General features: G+C 44.8%; 2 protein-coding genes across 2 annotated transcripts; one reads left to right on the forward strand and one right to left on the reverse strand.

Moving 5' to 3' along the window:
- Positions 1–440: 440 nt before the first annotated feature.
- PFDN2 (prefoldin subunit 2) lies at positions 441–8,837 on the forward strand. Its single transcript, XM_035099234.2, has 4 exons — positions 441–597; positions 4,507–4,595; positions 6,122–6,245; positions 8,506–8,837. Exons 1-4 carry the CDS (start codon positions 490–492, stop codon positions 8,683–8,685), a joined length of 501 nt encoding a protein of 166 aa, XP_034955125.1. The 5' UTR covers positions 441–489; the 3' UTR covers positions 8,686–8,837.
- A 1,024-nt stretch (positions 8,838–9,861) lies between these two features.
- Positions 9,862–15,237, reverse strand: KLHDC9 (kelch domain containing 9). Its single transcript, XM_035099233.2, has 5 exons — positions 15,181–15,237; positions 12,954–13,474; positions 11,885–12,053; positions 10,642–10,840; positions 9,862–10,270 (listed from the first exon to the last, which is right to left on the reverse strand). The coding sequence occupies exons 2-5, from the start codon at positions 13,460–13,462 to the stop codon at positions 10,104–10,106; spliced, it is 1,044 nt and encodes a 347-aa protein (XP_034955124.2). The 5' UTR covers positions 13,463–13,474; positions 15,181–15,237; the 3' UTR covers positions 9,862–10,103.
- Between the last annotated feature and the right edge of the window lie 568 nt (positions 15,238–15,805).

Genomic DNA, 15,805 nt, shown 5'->3' on the forward strand with positions numbered 1-15,805 from the left:
GAGAAGTCCATGTGCAGTTCTACACTTTTTTATCTCTTCCTGACTCAGTCTAACGAATAGAAATCATGGCTGAACGTGCCGCTTTTAAAAGGGCGGTGCGAGGAACCTGTAGCCCGGAACAAATATGGTGCTGATTTGATAATGCCGCGCCCCCAAGCAAAATGGCGCCTTTGGGATTACATAAGAAAAGACTCCACCGCCACCGCTACCTATAAAGTTCGTATGTTTTCGGTAATTTAATTAATGACCGTCTCTTTATCTGTGTCTTTATTCCGCGTCGCCCTCGCAAGCTTCGGGCTCCTCACTTCTACTGGGTTTCACCCTCAACAAATATGGCGGCAGGAGATGGCAGCCCCAATGTGCGCCGGCGGAAGCAGAAACGCGGAACCTTCCGGTCACGAGGGAAGGCAGTGACCTCTCTCGCCCCGGAAGTTGTGGCGTTGTTAGGCAGGCCTTATGTCTCTCGAGGGCCTGGCCAAGTGAAGAAAGATGGCGGAGAGCGGCAAGACGAAAAGTGGCCCGGCGGCTCCTCCCAGCAGCGTCGGCGCTGCTGCTTCGGCTGGGGGTCCCCACGGCAAGGCCATGACGGCGGAGCAGGTACCGGGGAGGGGCGAGGAAAGGGAGTGCCTTTGGGCATGTACAGAGTTCCCCTTCCCGGGGGGAGATGCGTCAAGTCACGATGTCCAACAGCCCGAACCCGTAGCCCAATTTGGCCTCCGTGTGTTTCGCGGAACATGTTTCTGAGCATGTGCAGAGCGAAGGGTGCCGTTATTAGGGGTGGCGCCGCTCCTGTTGACGTTGTAATAGTCGAGAAAAGACGCAATCTTTTTAAATTTTCCTCCGGGCAGTCCTAATAATAATAATAATCACCACCTTCATCATTGTTGCAATTATTTACCCACCTTTCACCCCAAGGCCCTAGGTTGGATTGCAACAATTAAAACAACATTAATATTAAAGCACAATATTAAAAGACAGGTTAAAACAACTTAGGTATGGCTCCCAATAGGAAGAAAAAGCTTCAGCAACTTAGGCATTCAGGTTATCTGTAATTTAAAAACATTATAGGAAAGTATGGAAATAAATAAATATGGTTATACAGTGCTGGAAGAAAATGAAATTTTCAATTATGGACTGACTGGCTGCAACTAAAATTATACTTATTCCACCAACCCATAAGTCCAAATGGCAAAGAAAACAACATAGTCATATTTCAATCAGACCGACCATGCATTGAAAAATATTTTCAGTTTGTTCACCGAACTGTTGGAGGATGGGGATTCCCAAATCTAAACTGCTAATAAAACACATGTCAGCTTAGCACATGACAGACATAATATTTGTCAATAAGGGAATTCAGTGGAGCAGGTTAAAGAACTTAGAAGTAAATGCTGTCCCTATAAAAGTAATACCTTTTAAAAAACCTGCTCTTTACATTTGCTTACAAACCCATTCACATTCACAACTTTCAATGATTTGGTCCCAGGCCTCTCACCCATTATTCCATTACAGTTCCACCCGGTTTTCAAAAATAAATACACTATAGCAGGGGTGGCCAACTCCCAAGAGACTGTGATCTACTTTCAGAATCAAAATCTGGCGTGATCTACCCCCCCATTTTTTGGGGTTCGGCTCAAAGTTGTTGAGCTTTTTTTAGGGAGAAGGAAAGGGGTAACCTTTTGGGGGGAGCACTGCCCAAATACTTTTCTTACGGGGGACAACAGAAACTTTTAGAGATTTCTTGGGAGAGAATTGCATAAAAGCACTCACAAAACTGTACGCCGCACAAACTCCTTTACCCACTCCATTAACCTACCTATCAAGATTTCTTAAAAAATACATGCCTTCATCCATTGTTAGTGTGACACCATTTTGGTAACCAACTGTTCAATATCAGACGGGCACTGTGTCAGGGCCAGCTTCAGGGAATCCTTAAGGTGCTCATGTGTCATGTTTGAACGTTGCGCTCTCCCTCTCTCTCCCCCCCTCTCCCCCCCCCTCAGCTAGGGGCACCCATCCACCTCTCTCTCTCTGTCTCTCTCTCTTTCTCCCCCACCCCCTCAGCTAGGGCCACCCATCCACCTCTCTCTCTCTCTCCCACCCCACCCCTTCAGCTAGGGGCACCCACCCACCTCTCTCTCTCTCTCTCTCTCTCTCTCTCTCTCTCTGGCTCCCAGTGGCTCAAAGAGACAGGGACAGGGGGGAAATCCCTCTGAGTCGCAGCTCCCGCTTTCCTCCCATGCACGGAAACTCACACACACCCCTCCCTCTCTGCCGGCATGAGGGAGGAGGAGCCAGGGAGCTCTAGGCAGGCAAGAGGGACAGGGAGCAATCCAGCCATTCTGTGCAACGCACTAACACACACACATACTGGTAAGCTCAGTATCGGGAAGAGGGAAGGAGATCTCTCTGCAATTGCTCATGGTTATTGAGCTTTTTTGTGGGGGAGAGACAAGAGTTATTGAGGGTTTTTTTTAGGGGGAGAGCTCTTCCTTTTCTTTTAGGCTGGCGATCACTAAGGAACCCACAATCTACCCGCGATCTACCAGAAACGTCCTGGGGATCTACCGGTAGATCCTGATCTACCTGTTGGCCATGCCTGCAATATAGAGCCTATAATACAGTTAGGTACCTGAAAGAAAAAAACAATTGTTTGAAATAATTTTTACAAAGATGGACAACTGCTGACTGTTAATGAGATGCAAATTCAGGTGGGAAATGTTCAAATATGTCCTTTTTAACTATGTATGTATGTATATATGTACGTATTATACTGCCCTTCATCCGAGGATCACAGGCTGGTTTACAATATAAAAGCATAAGAAATGCATAACATAGTACAGTCATACCTCGGTTTAAGTACGCTTCGGTTTGAGTACTTTCAGTTTAAGTATCTGGGGACCTGTCTGGAATGGATTAATCCACTTTCCATTACTTTCAATGGGAAAGTTCGCTTCAGGTTAAGTACGCTTCAGGTTAAGTATGGACTTCCAGAACCAATTACACTCATACTTCGGATTAAGTACGCTTCAGTTTGAGTACTCCGCGGACCCGTCTGGAACGGATTAATCCACTTTCCATTACAGTGGTGCCTCGCTAGACGAAATTAATTCGTTCCACGGGTCTTTTCTTATAGCGAAAAATTCGTCTAGCGAATCCCATAGGAATGCATTGAATTTTTTTTAAAAAAATTTTGCCCATAGGAACGCATTAATTGAATTTCAATGCATTCCTATGGGAAACCGTGATTCGCTAGACGAATTTTTCGTAAAATGCATTCGTCTAGCGAGGCAAGCTCTGCTAGAAAAATCCTTTCGTTAAGCGGAAATTTCGTTAAGCAGGGCATTCGTTAAGCAAGGCACCACTGTACTTTCAATGGGAAAGTTCGCTTCAGGTTAAGTACGCTTCAGTTTAAGTACTCTGCAGACTGTCTGGAACGGATTAATCCACTTTCCATTACTTTCAATGGGAAAGTTTGCTTCAGGTTAAGTACAGACTTCTGGAACCAATTGTGTACTTAAACCGAGGTACCACTGTAACAAACAAAAAAAATACCCTCCACAATTTTCCCTTCCCAGTTTAAAAGGTCATAGAAACCAAACATTTCTCCCACGTGTTATAGAGGATGTCCCATTAGAGGGACATATCAATTGAAAAGTTCTGGAAAAATTATTTACAGAAATATCTTTTGTCACAAGGCAGACAACCCCCATGACCCCAGGACTTGTATGGTCACAATATTTTGCAAATTAGAAACAAAGATCTTATAATACATCTATTAACCACTGCAAGAACAGCCATTGCTAGGACATGGAAAGCATTACAGTTATTAACTATGGACCAATGGTATTATGCAATTTGTCAAACAACATTATTTGAAAAAGTGACACAAAATTAAAATTAGCAAGAAGCCAAAAGAAGCACGACAATTTGTATGTAGTATACACAAATACTGGGGCATATGACAGAACAGTACCAATATAATTTTGGTACATATATTTTGACACAATTTTGTTACTATATTCAAAAATGTTTATCTGAGTGTTTATTGTTTTATCTTTATTTTTAATTATATAATTGTTGCATGCCATATCATCTAATGTAAATGTATATCTCAATGCAACCATGTTAAACAGTTTAAAGATGAAAATTAATAAAAACTATGTTGCAGAAAAACCCACACCCTTAGGTATGGCATACACATTTTCTTTTCTCGGTCTACCCTAGGGCTGTGGGATGGAATGATTTGAAAGTTCAGAGATCCATGAGCAAAATACTCCACCTTAGCAGTGATTCAGGAGGGTTTAGGTAGGGTTTGGCCTCAGTTGGCAATTCAAGTAAAACATGGCAGATTTCTAACCCCAATGAACCTTATAATCTAAAGTATGAGAGTGGGGAAAGTAAAAGCAGCAAGGGACAATGTGAATAGACCCTGTGTCCTTGCTTAGCTTGGTTGTGGCTGGTGCAAGCCCTTGCCTGCTGTGACTGACCTTTCTCCCCTTCTAGGTGGTGGCTGGATTTAACCGTCTGCGTCAGGAGCAGCGAGGTCTAGCCTCAAAGGCAGCTGAGCTGGAGATGGAGCTGAATGAGCACAAGTAAGCAGTGGATTTGAACATTGTTCCCCCTGCTAATTTTGGATATTGCTGCTTGGTGGTTTTGCAGTTTTCTCTATTCTTGCAAGCAGCCTTGCAAATGGAATTGAGAAAGAACACCAGAAGAGTCTGGCTGGTGGATCAGGCTGGGGGGGGGTCCTAGTAAAGCATCGTATTTTCACAATGGCCAACCAGATGCCTCTGGGAAGCTTGCAAACAGGAACAAGATGTAACAGTCCTTTTCCGACTTGTGCACCTCAGCAAGTGTTACTCAGGGGCAAACTGCCTCCAATGGCGAACATAGCCATCATGGCTAGTAGCCATCAGGGTGGATAAAAATCAATGATTTTTTAAAAAAAATCAAAAAAATTGGATTTTTAAATTTAAATCAGATTTTTTTGATTTAAATCAGATTTTTTAAAAATAAAATGCTTTTTGAGGGAAATATATTACCATCCAAAGGTTCTTCCATCATGAAATAAAGATTAGTTTTTTAATTATGTAGAATAAGGTTGAATATGTTTAACTTTTTGGTTAAATAAATTCCATTAATCCATTCACAATGTCATGCTCTTCCAGAGGTTTTTGTAAGATTATTGGGCAGTTTCTCTACCTACAAGATATTATCACAGATGCTTGGTTTACTTTTGCAGTTCTCAAAACTGAATTTGACTCAACAGAGATCACATGCCTCTTCTTCACAGCAAAAATGTTATAACATGAACAGAGTTGAGAAAAAGACCTTAATCCTATTGTTCTACAAACCTATGAATACAGAAACAACCCCTTCAGTGCTAAGTTTCAAGAAGTCCAGTGAATAGAATAGAAACAATATTTTTCTGATTGTTTAAAGTGGACAGTATTTAAGTTTTTCATGTGTAGGCTGGGCTGACAGTCTAAGTTTCTTAAAATATATATTTGTTGTTTTTGTTTAGCCAAATTAGTTAACAAACATGGATGTTTGTTTAAGCAAATAACATATGCTGTAATGTTATTGTTTCAGTTGAATAAATCTATTTAAATTGTTATTATTAAGGTAATGATTATTTTTCTCCTTCCTAAGTACAACAGTAAAGTTGTCCAAATATGAATGATTAACCTATTAAACTGGGGATAAAAAACTAATATGAAAAGTTGTTATTCTAAAAATCTTCATCTACTTGCATATTAAAGTTATACCAGCAAGAATTAGTCTTTATGTAGAAAACTATGATTTAAATCAAGCCTTACTGACTAGTGATTTAAATCGTGATTTAAATCGTGATTTAAATCAGTTTGATTTAAATCAAATCCACCCTGGTAGCCATTGATACCCTTCACAACTTCCCCAGAACCACCCAGTGAACTTTGCCTTGTTTCTTCCATCTTTGAACGAAAGTGCTCCCAATTTAGAGTTTTGACCGCTAGATTTGGAAATAATAAAATAGCAGCACAGTGATGTGTCATGTCTTTCCCTGCAGTCTTGATACTGTCCTTATCATAAGCTGGTGTACAATGCTCAGATATTCTGCCTTTCTTCCACTCTGCAGGCTGGTACTTGAAACACTCCGAGAAGTGGACCCTACTAGGAAGTGTTACCGGATGGTGGGAGGTGTGTTGGTAGAACGCACTGTGAAAGAAGTTCTCCCAGCCTTGGAAAATAACAAAGAGCAGGTAATGCCTCTGGAGACAGTGGGCAGACTCCCTGCTTCTCCTTGGAACAGGGAATGCCATTAGCCTCAGCAATACTTGCCTTTAGTTATTATGGCTAAAACTAGAGAGACCTAGGTTTGAATTCCTGTTCAGCCATAAAACTCAGTGGGGTAAGTCACCTTGGGTCGGTCACCTTCTCTAAGTCTAATCTACCTCACAGGGTTGTTGTGAGGCAAAAGGAGGGAACTAAGTATGCCAACTGAATTAACTGATGATAAGGTGCATATATATAAGGAAAGCTAATAATATATAACTGATAGTCATTTCTGGCATCTGAAGGCTGGGGAAAAAAGTAAGACCCAGCGTTTTTGCAGTTTACAAGAACTTCTCTAGCTGCTTGCCTGCTGCAGATTTTTACTCACCAAAGGCCATTGTGTGGGTGGAAATTAATGAACTTCACATAAAATATATTAGTCTATCATCACTAGGTCACAGTAGAGCTTGAGACTCTTAATCTCAGGGTCATGAGTTCAAGCCCCACGTTGGGCAAAAGATTCCTGCATTGCAGGGGGTTGGACTAGATGACCCTTGTTGTCCCTTCCCACTCTACAATTCTATGATTTTATGACTTTTTAAAGAAAATATATATGCTGTTTTCAATTCTTCTGTTTGCCACCATTTGTCATTCTTGGCCACTGCTGAATAAGTGAAAAGTAATCAAATGTCCAGGTGTTTGTGTGTGTGTGTGTAGAGATTCTTCATTATGCAACTTGGTTATATTTCTTTCCCACTCCCACTGCTACCCAAATTCTCAGATAGAATGTGAAAACAACTCAGTCATGACTTGGGCCCAGGCTACCTGAAATATCATATCTCCCTAAGATCCTTGGGTGAGCCCCTTCTCTCAGTCCCATCAACTTTGCCACCTTGCTGCCCAGTACAGCTCCCATCAACCCTTGCATCTTAACACAATGCTGGCTGGGGCTGATGGGAGTTGTAGGACTGTGTATGGAAGAGCTGTTCTAGATAGTGATGTGTTAAATGATGGTGCTGGAAAACAGCAGGAGGTTCCCAGACTATGGTCTGTGGCCCACCAGTGGCCCCAAAACTTCATTCAGATGGTCCACGGTGCATCTGTAAAAATACAAATGAAAACCATACAGCACAGTAAATTATAATTGCTACAACAGGCAGAAAAAACCATTTAATTAATCCACCAAGATCCTCAAGCAATTTTCAAGTGGCCCATGGGGGGGAAAGTGGGGAAACGACTGGCTCCTATTTACCTTAGCCTTTGACATTTAAGATGTGTATTTTCACACCAGGCCCTGCCGCCTCTTCCTGGGCTACACACACCCCTGCTCCATGCCCTCCTCCAGTGCTCTTGCCTGGCTGGAATGTGCCATTGAACCCTCTTAATGCCTCTTTTCTGCCTGGAGGGAGGATGGAGAGAGATGTGTATGGAGTGGGTGTCAAAAGTCTCTTGTGTTTTCAGCCTACTGTATAAAGAGAAGAGTCATATCCATTGTGCTGCCCATTTTTCACTCTGGCTTCACCCACTCCTGGCAGGTGGCTCCTGGAAGGTTGCCCACAACAGAATTCTTAAAAGAGATTTTTGAAATAATAATAATAATAATTTATTATTATTTATTATTTATACCCCGCCCATCTCCCCAGCCACTCTGGGTGGCTCCCAATTGAATATTAAAAAAAAAACCAGTGGTACCTCGGTTTATGAACACAATTGGTTCCGGAAGTCTGTTCATAAACTGAAGCGTTCATAAACTGAAGCGAACTTTCCCATTGAAAGTAATGGAAAGTGGGTTAATCTGTTCCAGACGGTCCGCGGAGTACTTAAACTGAAGCGTTCATAAACTGAAGCGAACTTTCCCATTGAAAGTAATGGAAAGTGAATTAATCCATTCCAGATAGGTCTGCGGCGTTCGTATACCGAAAATTCGTAAACTGAGGTGTTCATAAACCGAGGTTCCACTGTACAGCATTAAATATTGAAAGCTTCCCTAAACAGGGATACCTTCAGATGTCTTCTAAAATTAGGATAGCTGCTTATTTCCTTGACGTCTGATGGAAGGGCGTTCCATAGGGCGGGTGCTGCTACAGAGAAGGCCCTCTCAGTACAAATATCAAGGCGATTTATAAATGCCTTTAAAATGGATAAATAAATGCAGCGTGATCTTGGGAGGATGTCCTCATTTTCTGCTCCCCAGATAAAATGTGGCGCTCCATCTTTCCTGTCCTGACTCTCCTTCCCTGTTTGCAGATCAACAAGATCATAGAGACCTTGACCCAGCAGCTGCAGACGAAAGGGCGGGAGCTGAACGAGTTCCGGGAAAAACACAACATCCGCCTGATGGGCGAGGATGACCAGAAGGCTCCCTCCAAGGACAGCACTGAGGGGTCGGGCGGCAAGGCCAGCTCCACAGGGGTCCTCGTTTCCTAGTGGGCGCAGCAGCCGTCTCCCAAAGGACTTTTTTACCGCCTCTCACTCTACAGTTGTGGCTCTTGACCTCAAAAGGCTTAACTTTATTATTATTTTGGTGTCATCTCTGACAATATTTTTTTGTTAAATAAAACTTTTTGGTGTGTCACATACTTTTGGGACTAGTGCAAACATTGGCAGCTGTGCTGAATCGCCACCCATCCCTTTACAAGATGATGCCCATCACCCAAGGATAGAGCATGTGCTTTGCATGGAAGCCAAGGATGGGGAACTTCCTGCCTTTCGCATATTGTTGGACACCCAACTCCCACCATCCTTGATCATTGGTCTTGCTGGCTGGGGCTGATGGGAGATGGAGTCCAACAACATCTGGAGGGCCACAGGTTCCCTCATTCCCAATGGAGGCAGCCTTAGCTTCAGTCACTGGCATCCCTAGTTAAAGGAGGTTAAACAGCAGGGCTGGGAATGGTATCTCAAGAGAGGTCTCTGTGCAAGACTTCACAAGGCTAGGGGAGGCACAAAGGCCTGTGGCAGCACACATGTTTTGGTGTGCAGAAGGTCCCAGGTTTGGCCTCCAGCATCTTCAGTTAATGGCTCCCACCTGGCTAGCCCAAAGCCAACCCAATGCTCCCCACATGTTTTGAACCACAACTCCCATTCGCCCCAGCCACGTGGGAGTTGTCCAAAACATTTGGTGAAGTTATGTGCTGCAATCATATATTAAAAGAGATGAATCCTCCAAAGTGGTTACTATGCTTAAATCTGTTACTCGGTCGGTCAAAAGCCCAATTAGTTGGGGAACAGTCTTTAAAAATAAATTGTCAATACAGGGGTCACCTTAAAAGGCATTTCCCCATCTCTTGCAGGGTGTGCATCATGTGAAACGAAAGTATGCTTCACCCCCACCCCTACCGCGCCACAAAAGACTGTTCATGTATGTAGACTTACCGGTAATTGATTAAAACTCATGTTAATCTGCTAAAAACAGACCTCCCCCAAGCAAAATCTTGCAAATGCGCATAGACTGGGTGAAGAATTCAGCTTTTGTTTGCCATTGCAAAAGGGTTTTAAACAGTGTAGAGTGCAGATAAACATGGATCAGATTTCAATACTGAAGGCCCTCAATAATCAGTAAGATTTTTACACAGAAAAACTTTATTCATAATTTTGGAATCTTCTCACAAACACCCCTGCCCAATGAGTCACTTTCTTCCTAGTGTCCTTCAGTCTGATCACTTCCCCCTCTTGTATGTTTACCTGCAGAAAGAGCATCGAAGTCTGACATGCCAGAGGGGTGCATTATTTCACATGGCCCAGGGGCTCGCTCTCCACTGCAGGTGAGAGGGGAGTGGAGCAGAATTGAGAGCGCTGTCCACTTGAGGATGTTGATGAGAGCTAGTAACAAGAGGCTTCAGACTTCACAGAGCGAACTCCAAGCTGCAGATCTCTGGGCAGGGCGTCTTTCCATCAGCCCCAAACCCCCCAATGAGGTAGAGCTTGTCATTGCAGAGGCAGGTGCGGTGGCCAACTCTCTTCTGGCCCCGGTTGGAGCAAGGGAAGTGAAACCAGTTGGCTGGCGAAGACCCTGAGAGAATAGACAAGCTCTGTGAGGTTCTTGGGAGAGACTTCCTATCCCATCAACTCTAGCTGCTGGTTGGGTGCAAAAGAGGCTCATAACTGTGTGGAGGGATGGCATAGGCCAAGCTGTCTTGGTTAACAGTTGCTTCAGTTTCCCCCTACATTTTATCTGAGGTGTACTTGTTCCTCATCGTGGCTTGCTAAGCTTACAATTCCCTATTCAACAACACTATGGGCAAGTGGAGAATTGCCATGGGGTGTGTGTGTGTGGAAGATGCTACATAGCTGGAGAATTTACATGTGTTGTTCTAATAGGGGCCCCCAAGATTTGTTGCAACTTCTGGCCAGAGAGATTCTTTGCACAAAGATGCCACTTACTTGTATCATGGATGTAAAGATCATTGCAAATGGCATCCCTGCCGGTCGATAAAGTCTCGCCACCAAAGATGACAGCAAAAGGCCCCACCACGGTGCAGGATTGGTGCCTCAGGCCTTTGGGACCCTGCCGGGATCCCTTTTCAGTGCTGACCAAGCGAGAGAGATTCTCTGTCAGCCCAGGAGCATGAACAGAATCAACCTGAGGGAGGGAAAGGGTGCGACAGACTTTGAAAAGTGCGGAGAGATGGAGGCTGTACAAGTTTAAGCGCTACTAAATTCTTTTATTAGAATGTTATGGATTTAAAATGCTTGATTTTAGTGAGAGAATATGGATTGTTAAGCGGAGGGACTGCATTCCAATGGGGCGGGATGGTTGAATGGACGATGTTGAGGACAACAGGACAGGCTGAGAATGCTGAGAGCAACAGGAGCTTGAGGGTAAAGCATGGGGAGAAGAGGGTCTGATACAAAGGGGAGGAAGGTGGCGCTCGAAGAGGCTCAATTTCACAACCTGATCTGAACCCAAAAGAACACTTTCCACAGTACTAGCCATTTGGACCCTACGATTGGCAGGGGAGGCCTTGGTGGTGGTGCCTGGCAATCCCTGAGATGGCTGGGTGGATGTATGTTTTTAACTGCAACTGCTTTTAGGTTGTTTTTTCAATACAGTGGAACCTTGGTTCTTGAACGGCTCAGTTGATGAACAAATTGGCTCACGAACATCGGAAACCCAGAAGTAAGTGTTCCGGTTTGCGAACGTTTTTCGGAAGCTGTACATCCGACGTGGCTTCCGCTTGAGTGCAGGAAGCTACAGCAGCTAATCTGAAGCCGCGCCTTGGTTTTCAAATGTTTCGGAAGTCGAACAAACTTGCGGAATGGATTACGTTCGAGAACCAAGGTACCACTGTATTCCTTTTTTACTGTTTCAGAATGTTTTTGTGGATCTGTTTACCACCCTGGCCACCTTCAGGAGGAAGGGAGGGGTGCAAATAATGAATTAAAATGGCACTGGTTTGGGGATTTGCAAGGGTGAACATCAGAAGTTTGCTTATATTGAGACAATTCATCTCGCTCACTCTTGTCAACACTGACTGGCAGAGGCTCTACAGGGCTTCAGACGGGGAGTTTTATCCCAGCCCTGCCTGGCGATGAACGTTAAACCTTTTTCATGTAAAGTTGATGCTCTACTCGGTTTTCCTATTTCTGCAAGGCCACATCATGCACCCACCCCACTCACACTCACATGGATTTTGCTTTTCCCCCAGTGTCCAGCTATGTCGAAGTCAGCAGAGTCTCGCCCTCCAAAGACCACCAGGTTGTAGCCACTGCTCTTCCCGCTTGGGGTGGTTTCGCGCAGCAGCATGGCAGAATGGCCGGCCCGGGAGGCCGTGCGTGATTCCTCTTCTTTGTACCTGGCAACAGGAGGAGAGAGGCAAAGGATGCTCTTTTTAAAATAATAATAATATTTTTAAAATTAAATGTTTTCAATATAAAAGACAATGAAAACCACACTAATCTAGAAAAGAAAAATAGAGAAAAGCAAAAAGAAAGAAAAGAAATAACAAAAGGAAATTAGAAAGCCCTCTATCAAGAACTCAAAGTGGTGTACATAGTTCTCTCATTTAAACCCCACAAGCCTGTATGTTAGGCTTATAGCCAGTGAGTGAGCTCAATGTCACATAGTGAGCTTCCTGGCTGAGTGGGGATCTGAACTTTGGTCTCCCAGGACCAAGACTAACCACTATGCCACATTGGCTTTCCTATACCAGCGGTTGGACTCGCAACTCCCAGCAGCCATCGTGGCCAATGGTCAAAGATGGTGGGAGTTGGAGTCTGATAACATCTGGAGGATCCCCCTTGCTTGCTAGATCTAACAGATGTTTACTTAAGTCTGGCCTGTGCCATCTAAGATTGAAGAGCTTGCTGAATCAGGCCAATGACCCATCTAGTCCAGAATCCTGTTCTCACAGTGGCCAACCAAATGCCTGTAGGAAACTGGCAAGCAGGATCTGAGCACAAGAGCCTTCTCCCCTCTGGAATTCAGAAGCATTGGTGCCTCCGACTTGGGAGGCAGAGCATAGCCAACATGGCTAGTAGCCATTGCTAGCCTTCTCCATTTGTCCAACCTTTTAAAGCCATTCTGTGTTCTGCACTTTTAATTATGCACTGCGTGAAGAAGTACTTTCTTTCATCTGCTCTGACCCTTCCAACATTCAGCTTCCTTAGAGGCCTGTGTGTTATGAGAGAAGGTGAAAAACCTTTGCAGGACCGAAGTCCTTGCAAGCAGCTCAGTATTCTGGGCAAGGTCGTACCAGTAGGTCTTGTTGGCAGGGTTGAGATGCAGTGTGAATATGCTGGCGTAGCGCCGCTGAGTCCGCACCCCGCCCTCACGGCCCACCACCCGTGCCTCATGGTCTGTGAGCTTAGTGCAAGTGTGGCTGCTGAGCCCCACGGGGGCCTGGTTGGAGGGCCCCACAGCCCAGCGTTCCCACTGCCCCTGTTCGGCGTCAAAGCAGCACACATCAGAGACCCGGTGGGAGCCATCCCAGCCCCCCACCACGCACAGGAAGCGGTCAGACAGGACCACAGCTTCGTGGTGGCTCCGGCGGTGCTCGCATTCAGGAGCCATCCTTTTGACCGTCTGGAGTGAGGGGTCAAAGGCCACCACATCCCCAAGGGGCGGCTCCTGGGTCTCCTGCGACTTCTGGCCCCCAAAGATGAGGAGCTTGCCCTGTACCACGTTGCACGAGTGGAATGCACGGCCGAGGAGGTCACTGCACACCACTGGCCTCCACTCCCAGCTGCGGCCGGCGGCTGCCATACCAGGTTTGACCTGCAGGGGGGCAAAAGCAATAAGGGTCAAGGGACAAGGTGGTGGACAATCCAAAGAGGGTTTTATTTATTCATCTTAATGAACTGCAAATAGCCATGTTGGAACAAACCTAAAATAATACAAGTAAACAATTTTTTTCTTGCAGGAAAGAGGAGAGATGCAGAGACTACCAACAATAAAAAATACAGATAGGTCTTATCATTAGATGCCCAATGAAACCACACTCCTTCATAAACTGGCTCTCATATCACCTCTGTCCCCTCTGTGCCAGGCTAAAGGTTTAAGGTGCTGGTTTTGACCTTTAAAGCCCTCGTATCTACGGGACCGCCTCTCCTGGTATGCCCCGCGGAGGACCTTAAGGTCCACAAACAACAATATTATGGAGATCCCGAGCCATAAGGTGGCTAGATTGGCCTCTACTTGGGCCAGGGCTTTTTCAGTATTGGCCCCAACTTGGTGGAACGCTCTTTCACAGGAGACCAGTGCCCTGCGGGATTTGTCATCTTTCTGCAGGGCCTGCAAGACAGAGCTGTTCCGCCTGGCCTTTGGGTCGGACTTAGTCTGACCCCTGCATTTTTCCTCCCTCATGGCTTGAATTTGACCACTCAAAATGCTGCATTTTAAATTTTAATACTGTATTTTAATCTGTATTTTAATTAATTGCTTCTTATGTTTTATTGTAATTTTCTTGGTGTGAGCCGCCCTGAGCCCGGTTCTGACTGGGGAGGGCGGGGTATAAATAAAAATTTATTTATTTATTTATTTATTTATTTATTTATTTATTTATTTATTTATTATTATTATTAAACTTACCCAACTCCCTCAACTTCCCAAGTCTCCCAACTTCCCTGGGAAGGGGGATTGATTGCAGCTCTAAGAGGGGGAACAGGGGCTTCCTAACAGCTCTCAGCATCCTTAACAAACTACAGGCCCCAGAATCCTTCAGTGTATGCCATGACTGTTTAAAGAAGTATCATAGTGTTTTAAATGCATGACCGAACTGACTCCAGGAATGTGCTCCAATACACCAGATGTAAATAGACCACTTCACTTACTGAACTGAAAATCTACCGTTACAATATACAAAAATACATATGCACCCTCACTCCCGACACTCCCTTCCCACCTCTCCAAAAACTAAAATAAGAATAAAGGGGTTTTTTTTGTACTTGGGTTTAAAGCCCCTGCACTGAGCCTAAACTGAAAATCAATGTCCCTTTCCCTGGCTGCCCCCACCAAGCTCAGGTCATTTTACCAAGGCATGGCCAAAGGCAAATGCAGGAACAAGAAGCATGTTATACCAGGAACAGGTTAAGAAAGGGTGCCTTTCCTCTGGTAAATAGGAACGGTGGAAGCATTTGTGCAAGGAGTTTGGTGCAATTCCCCAATTAATGTTTTTTTAAAACAACAACAACAACACACATTCTTTCCTACTCCAAAATAACATTCCTCCTCTTCATATGTTAGCTGTCAGATCACAGACTTCAAGGTTTGTTCTCCCCTGCCCCCCCCCCCCCCGGCAAAAAAAAAAGCTTATTGTGCACATTCTCACAAACACCCCTGAGCACACTGCCAGGGTGTGTTTTCCAGTTGTGCTGGATAAATGTCCCTCCCTATTCCCCCCCAAAAAACCTCTCAAACCAGATTTGTGCATGCATTCAGGAATGGCTGTGTCATCAATCTCAGAAACTGTCATTTGGGCCTACCTTAAAAGAAGAAGCCTCTGCAGAGCAGAAAGCCTGGTTGCGCAGCAACGGGCAGCCCCTAGCAACCCCATCATGTGTCTTGGCAACGGATTCTGCGGCTTACAGGAAAAGGCAGGCCCTGCCAGAAAGCATTTGCTGAGTGTGGTAAAGTTAGTAGGAGCATTAATAATCCCGGCGTGTGTGTTTGTTTTACGGCCAGCATAGGAGCGTCACGAGGAATCTGGAAAGAATTGGGATTTGCAGAGGAACAATAACCATTAATGGCAAAAATGATGAGCTGGGGGTGACGGGAGGGGGCGGGATTGGAGGTAGTGGTATCATACAGCTTCCTTCATTTGTTTTCAAAAAAGTGGGAACTGTGGGCTGTAGTTGTGCCCAGACCTCCGGGATTGACAGTGGAACCTCGGTTTATGAACACCTCAGTTTATGAATTTTCGGTTTACGAACACCGCGGACCCATCTGGAACAGATTAATTCACTTTCCATTACTTTCAATGGGAAAGTTCGCTTCAGCTTATGAACGCTTCAGTTTATGAACAGACTTCCGGAACCAATTACACCCATGCTTCGGGTTAAGTACGCTTCAGGTTGCGTACTCCGCGGACCCGTCTGGAACGGATTAATC

This window comes from Zootoca vivipara, chromosome 17 (genome assembly GCF_963506605.1).
Source record: "Zootoca vivipara chromosome 17, rZooViv1.1, whole genome shotgun sequence".
In the NCBI taxonomy this organism is placed as follows: Eukaryota; Metazoa; Chordata; class Lepidosauria; order Squamata; family Lacertidae; genus Zootoca; species Zootoca vivipara.

Bases quoted from the DNA above. Each gene is read 5' to 3' on its own strand.
- KLHDC9 (XM_035099233.2), bottom strand. From the start codon at position 13,462: ATGGCAGCCGCCGGCCGCAGCTGGGAGTGGAGGCCAGTGGTGTGCAGT. The intron at 12,054-12,953 runs GTACGACCTTGC...TCCTGTTGCCAG, and splicing joins CCTGCCAACAAGACCTACTG to GTACAAAGAAGAGGAATCAC. The intron at 10,271-10,641 runs GTAAGTGGCATC...CTATTCTCTCAG, and splicing joins TCTTTACATCCATGATACAA to GGTCTTCGCCAGCCAACTGG.
- PFDN2 (XM_035099234.2), top strand. From the start codon at position 490: ATGGCGGAGAGCGGCAAGACGAAAAGTGGCCCGGCGGCTCCTCCCAGC. The intron at 598-4,506 runs GTACCGGGGAGG...CTCCCCTTCTAG, and splicing joins AGGCCATGACGGCGGAGCAG to GTGGTGGCTGGATTTAACCG. The intron at 6,246-8,505 runs GTAATGCCTCTG...CCCTGTTTGCAG, and splicing joins TGGAAAATAACAAAGAGCAG to ATCAACAAGATCATAGAGAC.